This window comes from Anguilla rostrata, chromosome 16, assembly GCF_018555375.3.
Source record: "Anguilla rostrata isolate EN2019 chromosome 16, ASM1855537v3, whole genome shotgun sequence".
Taxonomy (NCBI): Eukaryota; Metazoa; Chordata; class Actinopteri; order Anguilliformes; family Anguillidae; genus Anguilla; species Anguilla rostrata.
In genome coordinates, this window is record NC_057948.1 from 30,493,242 (window position 1) to 30,513,190 (window position 19,949).

Consider the following 19,949-nt stretch of genomic DNA (forward strand, 5'->3'; position numbering starts at 1 on the left):
GGTTATAGGGAGCAAGACTCCCAGTCTCTTTGTACAAGCTGTATTGCATTATCTATCGTGGAAAATAAACATGTCACCGCAAAAGGTTACAAAAAAAATCCTCCCTCCATTTTTCTGTGAATAAATTGGCCGAGCGTACGTGATGTCACAGGACAGTCGACACAGTGACAGCATTGTGTACCCGTCTCCCTCTGGGACAGAAAATCCTGACCATGACGCCCACTGAGGAGGAGAAGCAGAAGATCCAGGAGGCGCAGTTGGCCAATCCGGACGTGCCCCTGGGGACGGCAGAGCAGTTCCTCCTGACCCTGGCCTCCATTAGCGGCCTGACCGCCAGGCTGCAGCTCTGGGCCTTCAAACTCAACTACGAAACCACGGAGAAGGTCAGCGACTCGCAATCAGACCGAACCATCAGGCAGTGCAGCAAAGGGGAGATTTGCCGTTTCCTGGAAAATATTATTGTGAATACCACCATTAGTGCTTGAATACACAATTTATCACCCACTATGCCATGTTTGATGAACTAGGCTTGCTCCATTTTAAGTGATATTTGTAATTGATTTTCTCTGTCTGGATGCAACAAAAATAAATCATGAAATTCTTTATTTAATTGAGCATTTCTGAACATCTAATTATGTACTGCAGAGAATATTTATAAACTTAATTTAATATACATTTCTACATAATAATTATTTGTATTATTTATTTATTCGGATAGGACTGATAAAGTAATAGGGGAATGTACCAAAGTAACCAAATCTGACTTCTATATTTGAGGATAGTTGCAATGTCAAACTGCTCCAGTAGAGGCAACCTTGAGTGACGCAGCCAACGACAGTTCAGCATGTGAGCTACTCATTGACCCCCCAATATCTCTGTGTTTGCTCTTGTCTTTATTTTTTAGGAGATTGCTGAGCCTCTGTTTGATTTGAAGCTGGGAATGGAACAACTTGCCAAGAACAAGACGTTCAGGCGCGTCCTCGCAACTCTCCTGGCCATCGGAAACTTCTTGAACGGCACCAATGTGAGCAGCTCTCCTGGTGTATTATTATTATTGGCATGTTCATTCTGTTCAGCATACTGGTACAAAGTTAAGTCTTTATGTCATTCTCTATCAAATAACAGAACAGTTCTTCTTAGAAAGCATCCACGGAACGTCAATAAATTTAGATTTTTAACCGAATTTAGTGGCAAAAAATTGGCCCTGCATTTTCATCCAAAAACACGCTATGCGTAGTAAACTGTCAGTAGCATGCTACAGTTAAATGACTATATCGACTCTGACCAAAAAAAAAAATGCACTAACATCATCGAAAGCTACTGACCTATTTGTTCTCGTGCTGGTGAGTCATGAAATATTGGAAAATATTGGCATTCTGTATATTCTGTTTAGGTTGAACGAGTCCAGTGTTTGAATCATGGTGACACTTTCACCGATTGTCTATCCGACAGGCGAAGGGCTTTGAGCTGAGTTACCTGGAGAAGGTGATTGAGGTGAAGGACACAGTGCACAGGCAGTCTCTTCTGCATCACGCCTGCAACTTCGTGGTGGATAAGTACCCGGACACGTCCGACATCTACTCTGAGATCCCGGCCATCACCCGCTCCGCTAAGGTGAGCCCTTGTGTCATGAGTTATCCCCGAGTTATGGATGCCATCGTTGATATGATTCTGCACTTGATATCATTCGCAAAGTTATTTATTTCTCTAAGTATGGGACGTAAATTAGAACATGAGACAAGGACATGTTTATAAATGTACTTGCTCCCAGCCGATCACATTCTCCCTGAGAAACTGACTTCCTCCTTGCAGACACGAATATTGGGGCTGGTGAATATTGAAAAGAACTACCAGGCCTTGATATGTGATGCAATGAATAAATATTATAAGTGCATATGATGTTTACAGTACATAGTATGTAATTAAAATCAACACAGGATACTGTATCAGTTAGTTGCTTTCTGTTTTGGTTCCAACAGTCATCTACAACTGATATAGGGTACTGGTCTATGTTTCTAAAACATACCTTAAAAAAGGATTGGGAAAAGTCAAATGCTGTTCCAGTTGTGTTTGGCTCCCAATTACCCAAGCTATGGCACAGCAGTATTCTCTGTACACCAAACAATTGACACCCACACCAGTGTTTTTTATTACTGGAAACAATAATTACCATGAATAAATAAAATACATTATAATATAACAGATGTTTATTTTATATTTGTGTTAATGTGAGACTTGTGTGAATCCTGTACTTAATCTCTAATTCTGCCTGGGAATTCTTCATAACAGTTCATCTATTTAAAAAGTTCTCGCTGTGTTTTTGCGCTTCAGGTGGAGTTTGAACAGCTGTCAGACAACCTGGTGCAGCTGGAGAGGAGGTGCAAAGCATCGTGGGATAGCCTGAAGGTGATGGCCAAACATGAGACGAAGGTGCTTCTGAAGAACAAGATGACGGAGTTTCTGAAGGACTGCACGGAGAGGATCATCATTCTCAAAGTGGTGCACAGGCGTATCATCAACAGGTGACCTCTTGCGCTGACCTCTCTCCCCACCTCGTGAAATGTCTTCCGCTGTTGAGTCTCCTTATCTCTTCGCTTCCTGCGTTTCCTGCGTTTAACTCGGCAGTCTCAGTTGTCAGTTTGTAATTAGAGGTAATGGCCAGTCGAGTTCTTTGAAGGGAGGAGTGTTTCAAAGGGATAATTCACTTTCCGGAGTTGTTTTTCAAATAGTGCTTTGGTGTATTTAGTGTATGTGTTTGACTGACCAAGACCAAGTTTTTATGTGCAATGTGAAGATGCTTTCTGACAACCCTGCTGGCTTTTCATGGGGATGGCATCTTGAATTACATCAATTCAGGAAGCTGTGTGTATCAGCCTGAGAATCTGTGAAGAAAATGCATGAACATAAAGAACTGCATATACAAGTAATACGACTGCCATCACCGTGACCTGAATCACCGTTCCTTATAGTGACTCTTGGGCTATGTTCAGGTGGAGTGCTGTGACCTCACAGGAACGTTTGTTTTTTTTTTTGACAGGTTCCACTCCTTCCTGCTGTTCCTCGGCCAGCCCTCCTACTCCGTGCGGGACACGAAGATCACCCAGTTTTGCAAGATCATCAGCGAGTTCGCTCTGGAGTACCGCACCGCGCGGGAGAGGGTCCTGACGCAGAAGCGCAAACGGGCCGCGCACCGGGAGCGGACCAAGACGCGCGGGAAGCTGATCACTGAGGTGAGAGCGAGAGAGAGAGAGAGCTAACCAGCGGCTCTGTGTATGTGTGTGCGTGCGTGTGTATCAGTGTGTGTGTGTGTGTGTGTGTGTGTGTGTGTGTGTGTGTGTGTGTGTGTCTGTGTGTGTGTGTGTGTGTGTGTGTGTGTGTGTGTGTGTGTGTGTGTTGTGTGTGTGTGTGTGTGTCTGTGTTGTGTGTGTGTGTGTCTGTGTGTGTGTCTGTGTGTGTGTGTGTTGTGTCTGTGTGTGTGTGTTGTGTGTGTGTGTGTGTCTGTGTCTGTGTCTGTGTGTGTGTGTGTGTGTGTGTGTCTGTGTGTGTGTGTGCGTGTGTGTGTGTGTGTCTGTGTGTGTGTGTGCGCATGTCTGTGTCTGTGTGTGTGTTTGTGTGTGTGTGTGTCTGTGTGTGCGCATGTGTGTCTGTGTCTGTGTCTGTGTGTGTGGTGTGTGTGTGTGTCTGTGTGTGTGTGTGCGCGTGTGTGTGTGTGTCTGTGTGTGTGTGTGCGCATGTCTGTGTCTGTGTGTGTGTGTGTGTGTTCTGTGTGTGTGTGTGTGTGTCTGTGTGTGTGTGTGTGTGTGTGTGTGTCTGTGTCTGTGTGTGTGTTTGTGTGTGTGTGTGTCTGTGTGTGTGTGTGTGTGTGTGTGTCTGTGTGTGTGCGTGCATGTCTGTGTGTGTGGCTGGTGTGTGTGTGTGTCTGTGTGTGTGCGTGTCTGTGTGTGTGTGTGTGTGTGTGTGTGTGCGCGCGTGTCTGTGTCTGTGTCTGTGTCTGTGTCTGTGTCTGTGTCTGTGTCTGTGTGTGTGTGTGTGTCTGTGTGTGTGTGTGTCTGTGTGTGTGCATGTGTGTGTGTGTGTGTGTGCCGGGTGCTGTACCGAACCACCACTCACTACAGGGCCGTGTCCCCTCTATATAAATGAGCCTTTTTACTTTGAGGAACATGTACTGTGTACTTACATTACATTACAGTACATTTATTTAGTAGACGCTTTTATCCAAAGTGACGTACAAAAGTGCATATCATCATCATTGAACAACTACAAAACACAGTCGGTAAGGTACAATACTTATTTCGTACAGCTATTTATAGCCAAGAAGTACTATTACATTGCAGTCATAAATCCACGGTTTATAAAGAACAGTGAATTTCGCCCCTTTCTGAAGATCTCATGAAGGCTATATATGGGTAGATATCGGTCTGTGTGAAGCTGAAGCTGAGTTTCCCCCCCCCCCCTTTTTGTCGATTTCTCAGACGGAGAAGTTCTCTGGTGCCGTGCCACCGCAGCCCCAGGAGAGCACGTCGCCCGTCTCCACGGTAACGGAGCCCGAACCCTCCCAGGAGGAGCACGAGAACATGAAGAACATGCTGACCGCCAACACGGACGGCAGCGGCAGCGGCGGCGGCGGCGGCGGCATCCGGCGCAGCCGGGCCGTCAGAAGTAAGGGTCCCGCTGGCCAAAACCCGGGCCGCTTCCCGGCTCGCCCCTCAGGCGGCGTGCGTTTGGCTCCTCACTCTTTCTGACAGTCGCTAGATCGTTCTGACCCGCGGAGAAATGTGGCTCGGCTGTGGACCCCCTGCTGCCGACGCAGTGTTCTGGAGCTGCTGTCGACAGTGTTGTTTTATATTTTTTTTTAAACTATCTGGATTAATTGAGGGGAAGGTTTTACTGCATTTAGCGTAAGAGCTGTACTTTGCTTGGCGAAACTGTTTTTTGTGTGATGCTGTTTGAGGTCAGTTGTTCTGTTTTTGTTTTGTTTTTTTTTTGGTGTTTTGGGGCAGTGCTGTGTTCAGACAGCATGTACGTGATTTCTTTTTTAATATGCCGCTCTTCGTATTTTGCCAGGTTTAGGCCAAGTCAGCCCATCCAGTATGACGCTAGCCAAGGAGGAGAGCCAAAACTCACAGGACGACGCCACGGATGAAATCTTAGCCCACTTGGTGAAGTGTGTCGCGCAGAACCCCACTGAGAGACAGTCCAGTCCAAAAACACGCAAACGCTCGCGCCTGAATAGGAAGTCCTGTAAGTACTGTGACAAAAAGGTCTGCACACTACCGCCCCCCTCTGCCCAAAGTTCACCACCACCCTTCCAGACATTTTCACCTAAGAATTCATCTCCATTGACTTGATTGGATTTGATTCCAATGGAATACCAGACACATACTGTATCTATTAATGTATTTCTGTTTGATCAGATAAGCCAGTTTTAAAATGGAAGTGGTGCTACATGAAGCAGGCATAGGCCTTTGCATTGAATGACCTGTTGGCTAGGAACACTGGCAGCTGGGGACTTAAGATTTATGCTTCCGTCATCATTTTTCTAGAACTGGCTTGGTCAATCTTTATTGTTATCATGCAGTTATTCATATATTTCTTCTTGGATATGGTCTGTTTCAACCATTATCGGGTCACACATTCTGCTGAAGTTACAAACATTAGAACATGCTGAAGATAAGCTTTTTACAAAAAAAAAAAAAAACAACAACTGAAAACTTTGAAAGCAAGTCCAGTAACAATTTCCCAACATTATTCTTCTTTCAGCTACGCACAGTGCTTTAGATTACATTATCGCAACCAGGCAGCATATCTCCCCGCAGTTTCTCCCGTTATTGTCGGTAATAGTGGGGGTGGTTTCCTTCCTGTCTACCGGGAGCAGTAGATCTGGATCGGACGGGAGAAAGGTGTTGGTGGTGAATGCCAGCCGGCTATGCGGCTCTTCACCAGACATTAATAACCCAGCTCTGTGCACTGACTGCCGTTTCCTTTTCGAATGCCACCCAGACAATAACATTTTCTTTGTGAATTTCGGGTTCCTGACCGTCAGATAGCTCAAAGTAATTTCTTACACTGGGCTTCGGTGGGGAAACTGCCATACGTGTTTGCTCAAGTCTCCCAACCCCAGGTATCACTTTATCCCTGTGTCATAAGGCTTAGTGACTTTTATATCAGTGACGCTGGCCGTCTCTCTGGTCTGTTGAAGTAGTTGGTGATTGTCCCCCACAGTGTCCTTTTCTCTCTCTCGCTCTCTGTCTCTCTCTCTCTTTGTCTTTCACTTGCTCTCTCAAACATGCGCACGCATGCATGCATACACACAGACAACACAGACTTTTGATTTTAGTGAGCTTTAGACTACAAGCTCATGAACCTGTGCTTGCATTGTTGTGATTTTTGTTGTTGTAGTTTATGTATATGTGGTGGTGTGTGTGTGTGTGTGTGTGTGTGTGTTATGTTCCAGTGCAGATTGTGGTTATGTAGGTTATGTATATCTGGTGATGTGTGTGTGTGTTATGTTCCAGTACAGATTGTGGCGATGTAGGTCATGTATATGTGGTGATGTGTGTGTGTGTGTGTGTTATGTTCCAGTGCAGATTGTGGTTATGTAGGTTATGTATATCTGGTGATGTGTGTGTGTGTGTTATGTTCCAGTACAGATTGTGGCTATGTAGGTCATGTATATGTTGTGATGTGTGTGTGTGTGTGTGTGTGTTATGTTCCAGTGCGGAGGACCCTGAAGAGTGGGCTGAGCTCGGACATGGTGCAGGCCCTGGGACTGAGCAAAGACAGTGAGCAGCTGTGAGCAGAGGCCCATTTGCACTGAGAATAGAGGAGTGATCAGCTGGGGAGAGTCCTCTGGAAAACGGCACCACAGGAACACAGGGAGGAGGAGGAGGAGGGTAATTGTGTGACAATTTTGCTTAGGGAATGGGTACTGAGAAACGCTTCAAGAAGGGCCGAAAATAACTCTCCAGGTGGACAGCGGACGAACCACAAGTGCTTCAGTCTGACAAAAGGTGCTGGAAGGCAACTGTAAGCAAAAGTGAGCTTCCTCTGGCCCAAGATGGGGACAGAAGAAGCTGAATATCTGAAAGTATGTTTTGAGTGGCGCAAGCTAGACACATATTTTCAGTTCCAAAGTGTATAGATGAGTTGATGTTACATACTTTTAAGCTATGATGTTGAAAGTTTTAAGTGGGAAAATGTTGTACAGATGTAAGTATTTTTGATTATATTGACTTGATAATATTATGTTTTAAGCATTCTGGGTTAACTTATGTTGACAATTCTTGAAACAGACTGTAGAGAGGAGTCCCCACCACGGTCCATGTTGGATTTTGTTCGAATCGGCACTGGATTAACTGTTGCTGCATTATGAATTTGGTTGTTACTTTTGGGGTTTTGTTCCTCACCTGAGTTTTTTATATGGCTTCAATCATCCTCAAAACATTTAAACCGTTTAGCTGCAATGTCAGTTAGCGGCACTGTGTAAGCACATTTAAGAACGAACTGAAAGAGGGGTATGTCAGAACCTTAACTCACAGTGTTCGGCCATTTTACGTTGTCCCGTTAAGTTTTGAAGCAAAATTCAAATGAAACTAATCCAATCGAGGTCACCGTGACCTCCATCACGCAGTTTCTTTCGAAGAAAGTGCCTTATTTTATTTTATTTCACCTTTATTTCACCAGGCAAGAATTAAGAACAAATTCTTATTTACAATGGCGGCCTGGCAAGTGACAAAAGCCACTTAAGGGAAGGGGAGGTGGGCTCACAGTAGGTGCCATGTGGACTGTTTAAATTTAAACCTGAAAACACAACAATTAGTCCCTAAAATGACAATGCTGAATATGTGTATTGTGAAGGAAATTATACATCTGTGGTGTGGATGTTGCTTTTTTGCACTGGGGGGAGTGTTAGGTGTGGTAATATTTGTTTATTGATAATTACTTGTATGTCACATCAAATGTACTCCCTTCTTTAAATTAGTATTCTTTATGTGCGAGATCACTAAAGGTTTGTTTTGCTCTGAATATTGTGTTTACATGATGAATGTATCAGTGTAGATATGTTCCATTGTTAGAAACTCCTCTCTACCACGGTCTTATGAGGCACATTAACAGAAGTACTATTTGTCTGCTGAATGCTATTTTACCTTGCTGTATTTGTTTTAATCCATGAGATGCTGAAGTTTTGCTGTTCATGTGGAAACTAATGTAAAATGTATACATGCAAGACCCATATGCCTTCAATGACTGATGTATCAGTAAGTAATAAAAAAAAATGCAATGTCTTTCAAAATAAACATTTTCACAGATTTGAATAAGCTTTGTGAGAGTTCATGATTTTTATTTTGAATCTAAGCCATTGATACTAAACTGAGGGAAGTAAGGCGACTGAACTTGACTATACATTCAAACTTATTTTTTCGGTAATTTATTTTTAATGGTACTGCAGTAATGATCCTGATGGTTTGTTTACAAAAGTCAGAATAATTCTGTTGTGATATTGTGATACGAATAGCCTACATTTATATTTCCGTTTTGTCCACAAGGTGGTGTGCGCGTATATTTAGTTCATGGTACACCAGTACAGAGGGAACGTGTTCGGCTAGTTAGTTACAGCACGAACCTGCAAATGTCCAGTCTTCGATTCAAGTCTTACATAGTAAACGGTACTCGAGGCCAGATCTTATGTAGCCTGTAGTTCCATGTGACTGTCCCGTCATCTGGTGGTTGAAGAGCATCTCAGATATCATCAGGGTTGTAAAAATCCAGAATTACGAGTGAATCCCACTGTGTTAGATGTCTAATAACCCCTATAAACGTATATGTTTGTCATTTCTATTTCTATCCAGTTAACCTGAAAGAATGAGTGTTGAATACAAGCCGGTTTCCCACAAAGACAAGTTTAACCTAATCCGTGAACACACCAAACCATTTTTACTTGGTTAGCTGGTTTACAGTACCTCACCAAAAATAACACGTATTTATAGGAAACTATCCCTTTAAATCAGTGAAGTAAGTAATGCGTGTTTTAAATCCAAGCCTCAATCTATGCGAGGGCTGATGTCACGGAAATGTAGTAGCTCTTTAATAAAAAATCTTTGTTCTCCCTTGGGAGCCGTCACGTGTTGAGATACGCCACAGCGATACCTCCGCTCTCGTCCAGGCAGAGGTGTTTGTACTACGCGCCGGTGACTGGTCACCCGCTGTCCTTACGCTCCTCCGTCAGATGTATAAAGGAGAAGGCAACATGACAGTCCGTTGATTGTGCCAAGAAGATGCTCGTCACTCTGTTGCTGGCGTTGTCTACAGCCAGCGGAGCTGTAGCTGACCTTTACGTGACTGAGACATCACCTCGCACAGAACTCGCCGTAGCCGTTGCGCCGGTGCCATCCCCCACAGCGTCTCATCATCTTCCCGAAGAGCGCAGTGATGCTGGGATAGCCTTAGCTCGATCCGCGGACTCATATGAGTCAGCTGCGACCACTGATCGCGGCGAATTGTCTCACCACGGTGGAGGATACAAAATTGTTCAGTGGGAATGGAGCTACGTACAGACACCTTATATTATCGCCATATGGATCCTGGTGGCCAGTGTCGCGAAAATACGTAAGTGGTAAAATTCCATTTTGTATTTTAGAACAAACTTGTGGACATGGTGGGAAACGCATCAGGTTGTTGTCTAATCCTTTTATCCACGAGTTGGAGTTGCAATATTACTGCACACATGTTTATCCCACACAAGTTTTATCACTTACTCCTGTAGTACTGCTGAAAGGTGATTTTTTTATACTATCAAAATGGCTATACAATGAAAATATATATTTTTTTCACTGAAAGAGTTAACCATGGTGATCACTGAATATCGCTGAGCAGCTTTGAACGAACACGGAGTAATTAGTCAAAACCTGTGCGTTTCTTGTGTTTATTATTTCAGAACGACTGTCACTGCATTAACGATGAACACTGCGTAAAAACTGTCATAATTGGTTAAATTTAGATGCCTAAAGTTCAACAAAGACCGAAATACTGTAAGATTTCAGGAATCCCCTCCACCAGAAATAATGCTGGTTTTATTGCATTGTTTACATTCTGTAAGTACTTCTACCATCGGTGTTTAAAATAGACGAGGATTATGATCTATAGAAAGACGTTTAGCGTTTTGTAATATTTTTTAAACAATATTTTTTTGGTGCTGGCTTGTGATGTAAAAGCCACATGACATAAACATTGGTCCAAAGTCTCTTCTGACACCTGAAGCCTCGGATTAGCTTCTGCCATCTATCAATGTGACCACTTACACTTTAGCATCAAGTCCTGGTCCACCATGTTACATGACCTTGGAACAGACGTGTCTTTTATGTTCGTGTTGATTCACATGAGGTTGGGCTTCAAACAGCAAACTCTAAACGTGCTAATGGAACATTTTTTAAATAATGGATCGCTTGTTATAACCATGTTTGCAAATGACGAAACAGTCTAGCTATTTCCTGAGCTTGATTTGTTGCAGGAACAAGCTCACACAAAAATGCACCATTGCGGTCCGTATTCAGGAAGCCAAAGCTTGTATCCTTCATGGCAGCTTTCTTACAATCAGAATACAGTACAAATATTTACAGTAGACATGGAATCAATTCAAATTCAAACTGATCATCTGTTTCAGGGATACCTTATTCCCTTCCTGAATTATCTTGTGATTGTATAATTTTGTGAGACTGTGTTCTCTCCTCTTTGCCTGATCTCCGTATGCTCTGTGTGAGTCTCAGTGTGCTCTGTGCCTGAGTCTCTGTGTGCTCTGTGTCTGAGTCTGTTTGCTCTGTGTCTGAGTCTCTATTCTGTCTGAGTCTATGTGTCTGAGTCTCAGTGTGCTCTGTGTCTGAGTCTTGGGATTCTTTGTGTCTGAGTCTCAGTGTGCTCTGTGTCTGAGTCTTGGGATGCTTTGTGTCTGAGTCTCTGTGTCTGAGTCTCAGTGTGCTCTGTGTCTGAGTCTTGGGATTCTTTGTGTCTGAGTCTCAGTGTGCTTTGTGTCTGAGTCTCTATTCTGTCAGAGTCTTGGCATTCTTTGTGTCTGAGTCTCCATGTTCTCTCCTTTGCCAGTGAGTCTCAGTGATGTCTGTTCTGTGTTTGACCGCCAATATTCAGTCACTGTTAAATGTCACCGTTGTTTCCTCTGTGCCTGAGTATCAGCTTAAATATCTCAGTTTAAATATGGTCTGTGTCTCAGTGTTGTCTCCTATCCTAGTTCACATTGTCAGTGTTCTTCCCTCACCCCCAAACTGAGATTCTGTGAATTTCTGTGGCCCTCAAGTGGAGGTCCCAAGGTAGACTAACACGAGGTCTGAGAACCAGTAGCAGTCTCACAGTATTCTCTGTTTGCACACGGCCACACAGGGCGCTTCACTGTTTCCAGACACACCTCCCATTTCACAGTGTGCTACAGAGTGTGTTTGATTCCAGTACACAAACAACCAAAGCAGTGTGGGCCTCATTTCACAGTTGATATGGTTATTAACTATTTAGTCTGGCGGCCAAGTTTGAAACCCCTCCCCCACTTCACAGTAGTTATGGCAACTGTACCATGGGGTTACTTTATATAAAGAAGCGTACTGTCTAACATCTATAATATTAATAACCTACAGTGGAATCAGAACTGATTACTTTTCGAGATAGTTTGTACTTGATGTTAACATAATGCTTGCCTTTGATATCTTTGAGAACTAACATCTTCACAGGTATGTTCACTTAAAGGGAAACACTGAATGCCCCTTGACCAATTTTGTGTTTGAGGAACTGACCCTTTTAGTGCACAAAATGTTTTTCTCCACTAATTGCCTAAAAAATACAACGAGGTAGATATTAGTTTGGTCAATATGGATCTTTCTTTAAACAGAAAAGAACCTGCACAGTGTTTTATCCTTGCTTAATTTAATAAATTAAGTAAATATCTTGTTGCCAGGATTCAGCTAATACCATAAGAAATGTCTTCCTCCGAGACCAGCACAGCCTCCATCTGTTGTCTTACAAATTAAGCAAGCCACCATTCAAGCATCTTGGATAGATTCACCATGGTAGTCATATCATTTTATCTCCTTGGTACTGGCTTCATTTTGTAACAGTTGTTGTTTTTAATTCTAGAAAGAACATCCTGTTTTCTTTTGAAATAATTATTGCTGTAAATGACAGAGGCTTCTCCACTGGATGGTCTCTGTGCGGACATTTAAGGCAGCACAGGACAGTGCAGATGCTATTATTTGTTGTTGACATTTTGCTAATGGAAATGTACAGCCAAACATGGGCATTATTAAACATCAGTGGTCTGTTATTGTGAAATCAATGAAACAATATTTTGTAAGTAATGGAATAAAATAATGTTCCTAAATTTGTTATTTAAAAGTGTAGCTACACACGTATTCTTGTCATTATTTTAAAAAATGAAAATACATGTTTTTTCAGACACCAACATCCAGAGTAATTTACAGAACAATTAAATTATTGGATAGTAAAGTACAACAGAAGCGGTAGTAGCTACCTGAAGGCAACATGGAGCCATCTTAACCACTTAAAATGAAACTAAATAAGTTCAACCCCAGGTTAAATCCGAAGTTAGTGCTTGTAAAAAAAAAAAAGGCAGCCAGAGATGCTTCTAGTCTTACACTTAAAGATTAAAGGTGGTTGGGGTTGGGTAAACCCAGTTTTCAGAGGTGAGACTCAGAGAAGTGGTGGAAGGTGGAGAGCGGCTGCTCTCCTGGTTGGAGCAGATGAATCACTCCACCACTGGGGTGCCAAGGCTGAGGGTTTATGGGCATCGTCATGGCGACACGCGGTACAGCGTTGTGGACAGATCAGGGAATATTTGAGGATAATCACAGGGCACAAGCCTGCAAGGACTGATGAAAAAAGAATGAGTGGGGGAAGATTGTATGAGGCTCCATGCAAAATTTGAATGTTGGTTTCAACTGGAAACTGATGAATGTGAGGAGAAGCATGGAGTGAGGGTGAGTGGGAATAGACAAAATCTCTCCTAACTACATTACAGGCATTTAGCAGATGCTCTTATCCAGAATTTACATTGCATCCATTTTATACAGCTGGATATATACTGAAGCAATGCAGGTTGGGTACCTTGCTCAGGGGTGCAACAGCAGTGTCCTACCCAGGAATCTAACCCATGGCCTTTCAGTCACAAGCCCAGTTTCTTACCCACTCTCCCACACTGCCACTTACACATGCATGATCATAAAAGCAAGGCATCCCAATAGTATTTATTTAAAACCATGCATGTGTGATGCTCTTTGCTCAGTTTTAAAATCATAAGTAAATACAGGTTTGTGGGTGTGCGTGAGCATCAGAGTAGAATGTTAGAAGAAACCAAGTTTTCAAACTGTGCCGCAGTTGATGTCTCACCATGTGTGCTCATTTTGAACATAATGCCATTTGCTGTAATGGTACCGGAGGACAATTGATGGGTGTACTTATGTACCTTACAAGCTATGCAGGAATGTGTTGCGTTTCTGAGATTCATGGTCAGAGGGAGAACATTTCTGTGATTTGAAAGGGAATGGTTGTTTGTTAAATTGCTGTCATAGCTTGGATTTTTTGCATTTTTCAATTTCATAGATATTGCTGATTGTCATTTACTGTTGTAACGTCTGAATTGAATTTAAAAATGGGAAATAGTTCAAGGATTTTTTCAGTGTTCAGATATTTTCAAGCCTCTGTGCTTTTTCTCTGAATGTTTTTACTGTAAGGCAGCAAAGCATTTCAGGAAATGACTTTGCATTTAGGAAGAGGAATGGCGATAAGGCGAGTGAAAGAAAATGTCACAATATCAAATTGCAGAGAATGCTTCCTCTTGCACTACTGTGGCTACGTACCATGAAGCGCTGAATTATTTTTTGGCTAGGCATTGCACCTTGCACAATGACTAGCTTTTCATACATTCTAAAAAATATCTCACTATAGAAAAATTACTGCAGGTAAAGTCATCATATTGCACATATACATATAATCCAGGTTGTCTTGTTCACCCATGCCTTGCCATAAACGTCATGAATACAATTGCATGTTTACTTTGGTGTGATTCAATATGTAATTATTCTTACAGTTCATTGTGAGGTGAACTTGTCTTATCAATGATCCAAGCTGTAGATATTTATTTTCTCTCAGGCTATGTCACTCTAGTGTACGTTTTAAAAAGACTATGTGGGCAAAGATTTAAAAACTTGTTTTTGATGTGACTAGCCTTTAAAGTGGTGTGAAGAGACATGTTTTTATGTTGGTCTTACTGTAGCTGCGATTGTTTGTTTATTATGTTTGTATGTACCTGTACTATATGTTGTGTGTGTGTGTGCATTTGTATGTGCATGTGTGTGTGCATGTGTGTGCGTGTGTGTGTGGGCATGCGTGTGTGCGTGCGTGTGTGTACGTGTGTGTGTGTCTGTGTGTTTGTGTGTGTGTGTGTGAGCATATGAGTGTTATTGGCTCTCTGGTGATTCACAGCATTCTGATTAGCACACCTCAGGCAGAGACAAAGAGCTTTTATTTTGCTCAGACCCGTAGCCCTACCTCAGCGTTTAGTCAGAATGGCCGGGAAAATGAATTAGCTAATCATTGTTACTTTATCTCTCATTAGTGACTGTACTCACTGTGCTGATTGGACAGGGCATCCCCAAAGCAAACAAACAATTTTTATTGATCATAAATTAACAGGTCAAGTGCTGATGTATTGTGTATTACAGTACCATCAACCTTTCTTAAATGATTTTCTAAAATGATTTTTCTAAAATTTCCAATGTAATGTGTCCTCTGTGCATGTTATATTCTCACTCAGAAGGCTCTCTGTGGCATGTACTGTGCAGAAGAGGTCCCAGTGGGACACTGCATGTATGTGTTTAATCAGCTAACTGATGTGTGTGTACATGCTAACAACTGAGCAAGTTCTTAACGTAATACAAAATCCTTTGCATTCCATTGCTGCAATCAGTATGAGTGCACAACTTATACAAATTTGTGAAACTGGTCTCAGCAACTGTAGCAGACAGAGCTCTGACTGACAGTTAAGAAACACCTTTGTTAGTACATCTGTGGGAGTGTTAATATACTGTATAGCAGGGCCACCGTATAGTCTAATGTGTCTTTCTACAACATGGTTCAGTATAATTGTCTCAAAAAATGTTGGAAAAAAATCAGGTGGTGGTAGGTTCCTGTGAACTGGTGCGTGTCTGTTTGCATGGGACTTACAAGTGCTAGGCAAATAGTGCATTGTTAGTAACGGTGAGGAGATGAGGAGGGGCCTGTTGTGTGTACTTTGGCGATTTATAGATAAGGTGCACTTTGAATGATCTGGAGAGTCCAGATTGTATTATGTAGGCTATATAATGTATGTATGTGCTGTATGTATTGTAGGTACCTGTCTTAAATGTATGTATAATGAGCAATGTGCAATTGTGCTGTCCTATTGTGTGTTATTATGTATACTGTCTTCGTACAGAAAGCACCAGATGTGTCTAAAACAAATTTCCTTTGGGACCACAAAGTCTATCTTATCTTATGACCCATGCAGGGAAATCAATAAGAAAAAAAGTTGCTGTAGTCCAGTCTGGACAGCATACGGACCCAGAGACTGCAGACACCATTATGTTATTAAATCAGGGTAATGGAAAGTTTCTTCAGGAGGGAGGATGTCGCTGATAGGTAGAATAACTCGTTTTGGCAGCATTGAATTTGAGATGCCGATTCGATAGTCGAGACTGAAATGTCATTGAGGCAAATTTACAGTGGAAAAGAGAGAAACGCTGCATATGACCAGCATAGCAGTGAATGGAGAAGGTATGGGAGGATATAATTGAGCCAAGGGAACAAATACAAGGGGGCCAAGAATGGATCCCTGGGGGACTATGCTAAGGCTGTGGGACTGTGAGATGTCATGTGATAAGAGTAATTAGAAAAGAAACATGAGAAACATTAGTGGGTATTGCCTAAGATACCAACAATATTATATGTTCATGAAAATAGTGTGTATTCGTTTGTTGGACTCTCTTTTCGAGAGCGAGTTGTTTGTAATTGTACATAACGTAAGTCTGCTATACTGAGGTGGATACTGTATTAGCCATATTATGTATGTGGGTTCATATCTTTCACAGGCTTGCCAACGCACGCATTTGGCTTCACAGTAACGCTGTCAGCCTTAATCTCACATTCTCGCACTCCCTCACATGCTATTTACAGGTTTGAAAAAAATAAATCTGTTCACAGATGCTTTAGATCTCTTGGCAGACCGCTTTGACTTCCCAGCTACAAGAAGACACATCATATCAAAGTCATATATTTATCTGTGCTCTACTTTATTATTTTCAATGATTTGAATAACATACACAATGTCAACACAAGAGTTGACTGTTCATTCACTGAAAACCTTCGGCAAATGTATTGTCTATGAACAAATTAATTGAAAATGCAGAAAATTTTTATTTTTTATTTATTTTCCTAAACTAAGGTAGCGATAGAATGTGTGCGATTACACGGAGACGGGTGTGCGTGTGTGTGTGTGTGTGTGTGCACGCGATGCAGTCTCAAATGGAAAGTCTCGCTCCAGTCAGCTGACCGAAGTTGGCCAACCCCGTGTCGTCTTCCACTCAGTGTTCCACTTCTCCCAGCGCGTCACCACCGTGGTTCCCGAGAGCTGCCTGCTCATCCTGCTGGGCCTGGTCCTGGGTGGCATCGTCCTCGTCGCCAACAAGAAGCAGCTGTACCAGCTGGAGCCCGGCCTCTTCTTCCTCTTCCTGCTGCCCACCATCGTCGGGGATGCCGGCTACTTCATGCCCAGCAGGCTGTTCTTCGACAACCTGGGCGCCATCCTCATGTACGCCGTGGTGGGCACCCTGTGGAACGCCTTCTGCACGGGCTTCTGTCTGTATGGGGCGAAGCTGGCAGGAATAATCGGTGAGTTTGTGCAGAGGCACGGCCTCCACATGGGTTGTAATGTAATGGACCATATAGCCTTTCCACGCTTACAATTGATGTTCTTCGCCAGAGCATTATTGTGTCTTGCTCAAGGACACTTCGACATGCCCAGTGCGGGGTTGGAGGGTATTCTTCAGACATGGATGAAATACATTTTTTGTTTTGGATTCAAATACTTTTCTGTGCTCCATTGATCTTGCCTGGTGTAGTTGAGCCTGCCTGTATGACCAGAAGGCGGAGTTTGCACTTTTTGAGAGTATTTCATTGGTTCCAATACACCAGACAAGATCAGTAAAGCGTAGAAAAATATTTGAATCCAAAACAAATACGTATTTGACCCAGGTCTGGTATTTTCACTGTAGAAGGTGATTCTGGCTGGTGTTGCTAGCACAGAGAGAAGCACTGTAGCCTGGATGAGGCCCGATTTGGGCCTGTCCGTGTGGAGGTCTATTTATAAGAAGGATGGCTCTCACAGGTTCAGGCTCTCCTTAGGGCAGTCTTATCAGAGCAGTTTAGAGCACAGCTTAAATCACATCATCTGGACAGTTAGCTTTTATAAACAGAGCGACAGAGTTCAGCATGGAACGGTGTACTCGGGCCGCCTCAGAGCCGCTCTGACAGTGTGATGTGGAGGGAAGCCTTGGATGAATTTTCAGCGGCAGGCAGCTCCCTAACCCAACCTCCTGTCTCCCGGAGGATGCAGATGAAAAGGTGGAAGGGGGGATGATGGAGTTCTTGCTGTTCGGGGCACTGATCTCGGCGGTGGACCCCGTGGCGGTGCTGGCCGTGTTCGAGGAGGTTCACGTCAACGAGACGCTCTTCATCATCGTCTTTGGCGAGTCACTGCTCAACGATGCTGTCACGGTGGTGAGTCATTGGCCGTCAGGCCGCAGACCTCCGTCTGAAAGTAATCCAGGGGGGGAGTTGGGCTATGTGTGTGTGTGTGATGACTATCACAAATGACAACATGACTAAAATAATCTTAGAGACACAGTCTAGGCTGTGACCCGTTGTTGGCTGAGGCAAAGCAAAATAGAGACCCCTCTCAGTAAAGGCCATGTATGGGTCCACAGTGATATTCAGATTGTACCTGTTACCCCCCCACCTCCACACTGGTGTCTCTGCACTACTTGCAGACTGCATTAGGCTCAGAGGCTAGCTCAACTGTCAGGACGCATAAATAAGGAATTCAACCTGGGGTCAGAGCAGGGCTTCTGAACCCCAGCTTCTGATTATCTTTAACCGCTGAGCCTTTTCACATTTCCTGCCCTTAAAAACATGTCCCAAGAGCGGGAACCTCGGCTAATCAGTTTACCTGAATGTCCTAAGTGAGCAAAAGTCCAGAGTCTAGATGTCTACAGGGATAGAGATCTAGGCTGCGACACATTTAGGCATAAACGCTACTGGGTTAACCCCGATATGGCTTAGGTTTTTATCTTGATATAGCCTGGATATGTGCTAGTCGGTTTGAAAACTTTCACTTTTTGACCAGATGTAGCCGGGTTTTCACCTGACCGCCGAGAGGCCGCTTCACTGACTTTTCACCGACTTTTCACCACAAGAATGTTCTCTGGGTCCGTGCTAGTTTGTAGCGCAGGCTATGCTGAGGGGGCTACGCGTCTCGGATTTGAGTCTGTGCTCGTCTGGAATTCCCTCTGGAGCCTCACGGCAGTTTCTGGCTGCATGGCCACTATTTATACCGTCCTTACAGGAATGCTTCAATCACCTCAACAAGCTCCTTTTGTTAGCGTGACCCGTTAAACTCTGGACTTAATCTGCTCGGCTGATCTCTCTGCTCTGATGACCCCTGGCTGGCTCTCTGAAAAGAGGCACGATTTGCTGAAACACAGCCTATCGGTCATCATCATCGACATTCTTGGGATTTGTCCACCTGCTAGACCAAACATTTCGGTTACTGTAGGGTCCCGTTCCACCTCACTGTGCTTTAAGTTATCTAAAAGTTCAAAGCAATCGTTTTCCAGGGCCCTCTGATTCATGGTGTGAGGCCTGTAATTTTCTCTCTATTTTTGTAATAGCTAAAGCTGTAAAAGCAAAAGCAAGGGGTGCCTCATTGTTGAGTCATTCCAACTCCACCTCTGATCCAGTGTCAGTTCCGTTCACTGCCCAGTAATCATTTGATCTCAGGGGTTTCGTATTATATTGACTTCATATTAGTTTGATCCCAAAGGTTTTTTTTCAGTGCAGATTGTGTTTTACGCAGCAACTGCAGTGCAATCTGATACAGACTTATTGCAGATTAGTTGCATGCTGTAAATAGGTTGCTTGTACATTTCTCCGGGTTACTTAGAAGTCATTTACTGGCTCAGAGAATGAGAGCCATGATCTACTTTGCTGAAACAGCTGTTTGAAGCTTCAGCTGGAATTAAGATGATCAACATGTACTAAAAACAGTATGTAATGAGATTCATTAATCCCCTGTACAATGTTCTCTGCGTTTGCAAATTAACTGTTATGTAACTGCTGTGTTATGGTACAAGCTGTTGCTGTATTGTAGTGATTAGTCCACAAAGGCCTCCTAAGCCATACTGGTTATTGTAAAAATCAACACATTAAATAAATCAAAAAGGTTTGAATCTGTGTATCTGCCATATATAGTTTTTTTTTAGGTTTTGACAGACTGGGTATTTATGACAGTTTCACCTGGTACTTACCCTATTATGTGTATCCCATCATGAATGAGGTGCATTTCATTAGCAAGATCAAAGACCATCTCAGTATAAATGGTGAATGGTGGATGAAGTCTTGCCTTTCACTGACATGCAACATTTATCCAGCAAATGTTTAGGAGTAAACTCTTCACATTTTTCATTGAAGAAGCTTGTTGTGCTGCAGAATGGACTGGACTATTAATAATAATAATAATAATAATAATAATAATAATAATAATAATAATAATAATAATAATATACATGTGAAAGATTTATTATTTGCTTTGGTTAATACACTTAGTTATGTTCTTTTTGCAAGAC

General features: G+C 42.9%; 2 protein-coding genes across 8 annotated transcripts in view; both read left to right on the forward strand.

Moving 5' to 3' along the window:
* The window catches only part of fhod1 (formin homology 2 domain containing 1), a 48,949-nt gene extending 40,631 nt beyond the window's left edge, over nucleotides 1–8,318 (forward strand). For all 7 annotated transcript variants that reach the window (XM_064313826.1, XM_064313828.1, XM_064313827.1 and 4 more), the window contains 8 exons: nucleotides 201–383; nucleotides 905–1,024; nucleotides 1,453–1,614; nucleotides 2,332–2,522; nucleotides 3,038–3,230; nucleotides 4,473–4,659; nucleotides 5,065–5,241; nucleotides 6,717–8,318. In XM_064313826.1, coding sequence (XP_064169896.1) covers nucleotides 201–383; nucleotides 905–1,024; nucleotides 1,453–1,614; nucleotides 2,332–2,522; nucleotides 3,038–3,230; nucleotides 4,473–4,659; nucleotides 5,065–5,241; nucleotides 6,717–6,796 — 1,293 coding nt within the window. In that variant the 3' untranslated portion in view covers nucleotides 6,797–8,318. The remainder of the gene's footprint in view (nucleotides 1–200; nucleotides 384–904; nucleotides 1,025–1,452; nucleotides 1,615–2,331; nucleotides 2,523–3,037; nucleotides 3,231–4,472; nucleotides 4,660–5,064; nucleotides 5,242–6,716) is intronic.
* Nucleotides 8,319–9,144: 826 nt separating this feature from the next.
* The window catches only part of slc9a5 (solute carrier family 9 member A5), a 28,676-nt gene continuing 17,871 nt past the window's right edge, over nucleotides 9,145–19,949 (forward strand). Inside the window, exons 1-3 of the mRNA XM_064312038.1 lie at nucleotides 9,145–9,606; nucleotides 16,636–16,938; nucleotides 17,663–17,826. Coding sequence (XP_064168108.1) covers nucleotides 9,276–9,606; nucleotides 16,636–16,938; nucleotides 17,663–17,826 — 798 coding nt within the window. The 5' untranslated portion in view covers nucleotides 9,145–9,275. The remainder of the gene's footprint in view (nucleotides 9,607–16,635; nucleotides 16,939–17,662; nucleotides 17,827–19,949) is intronic.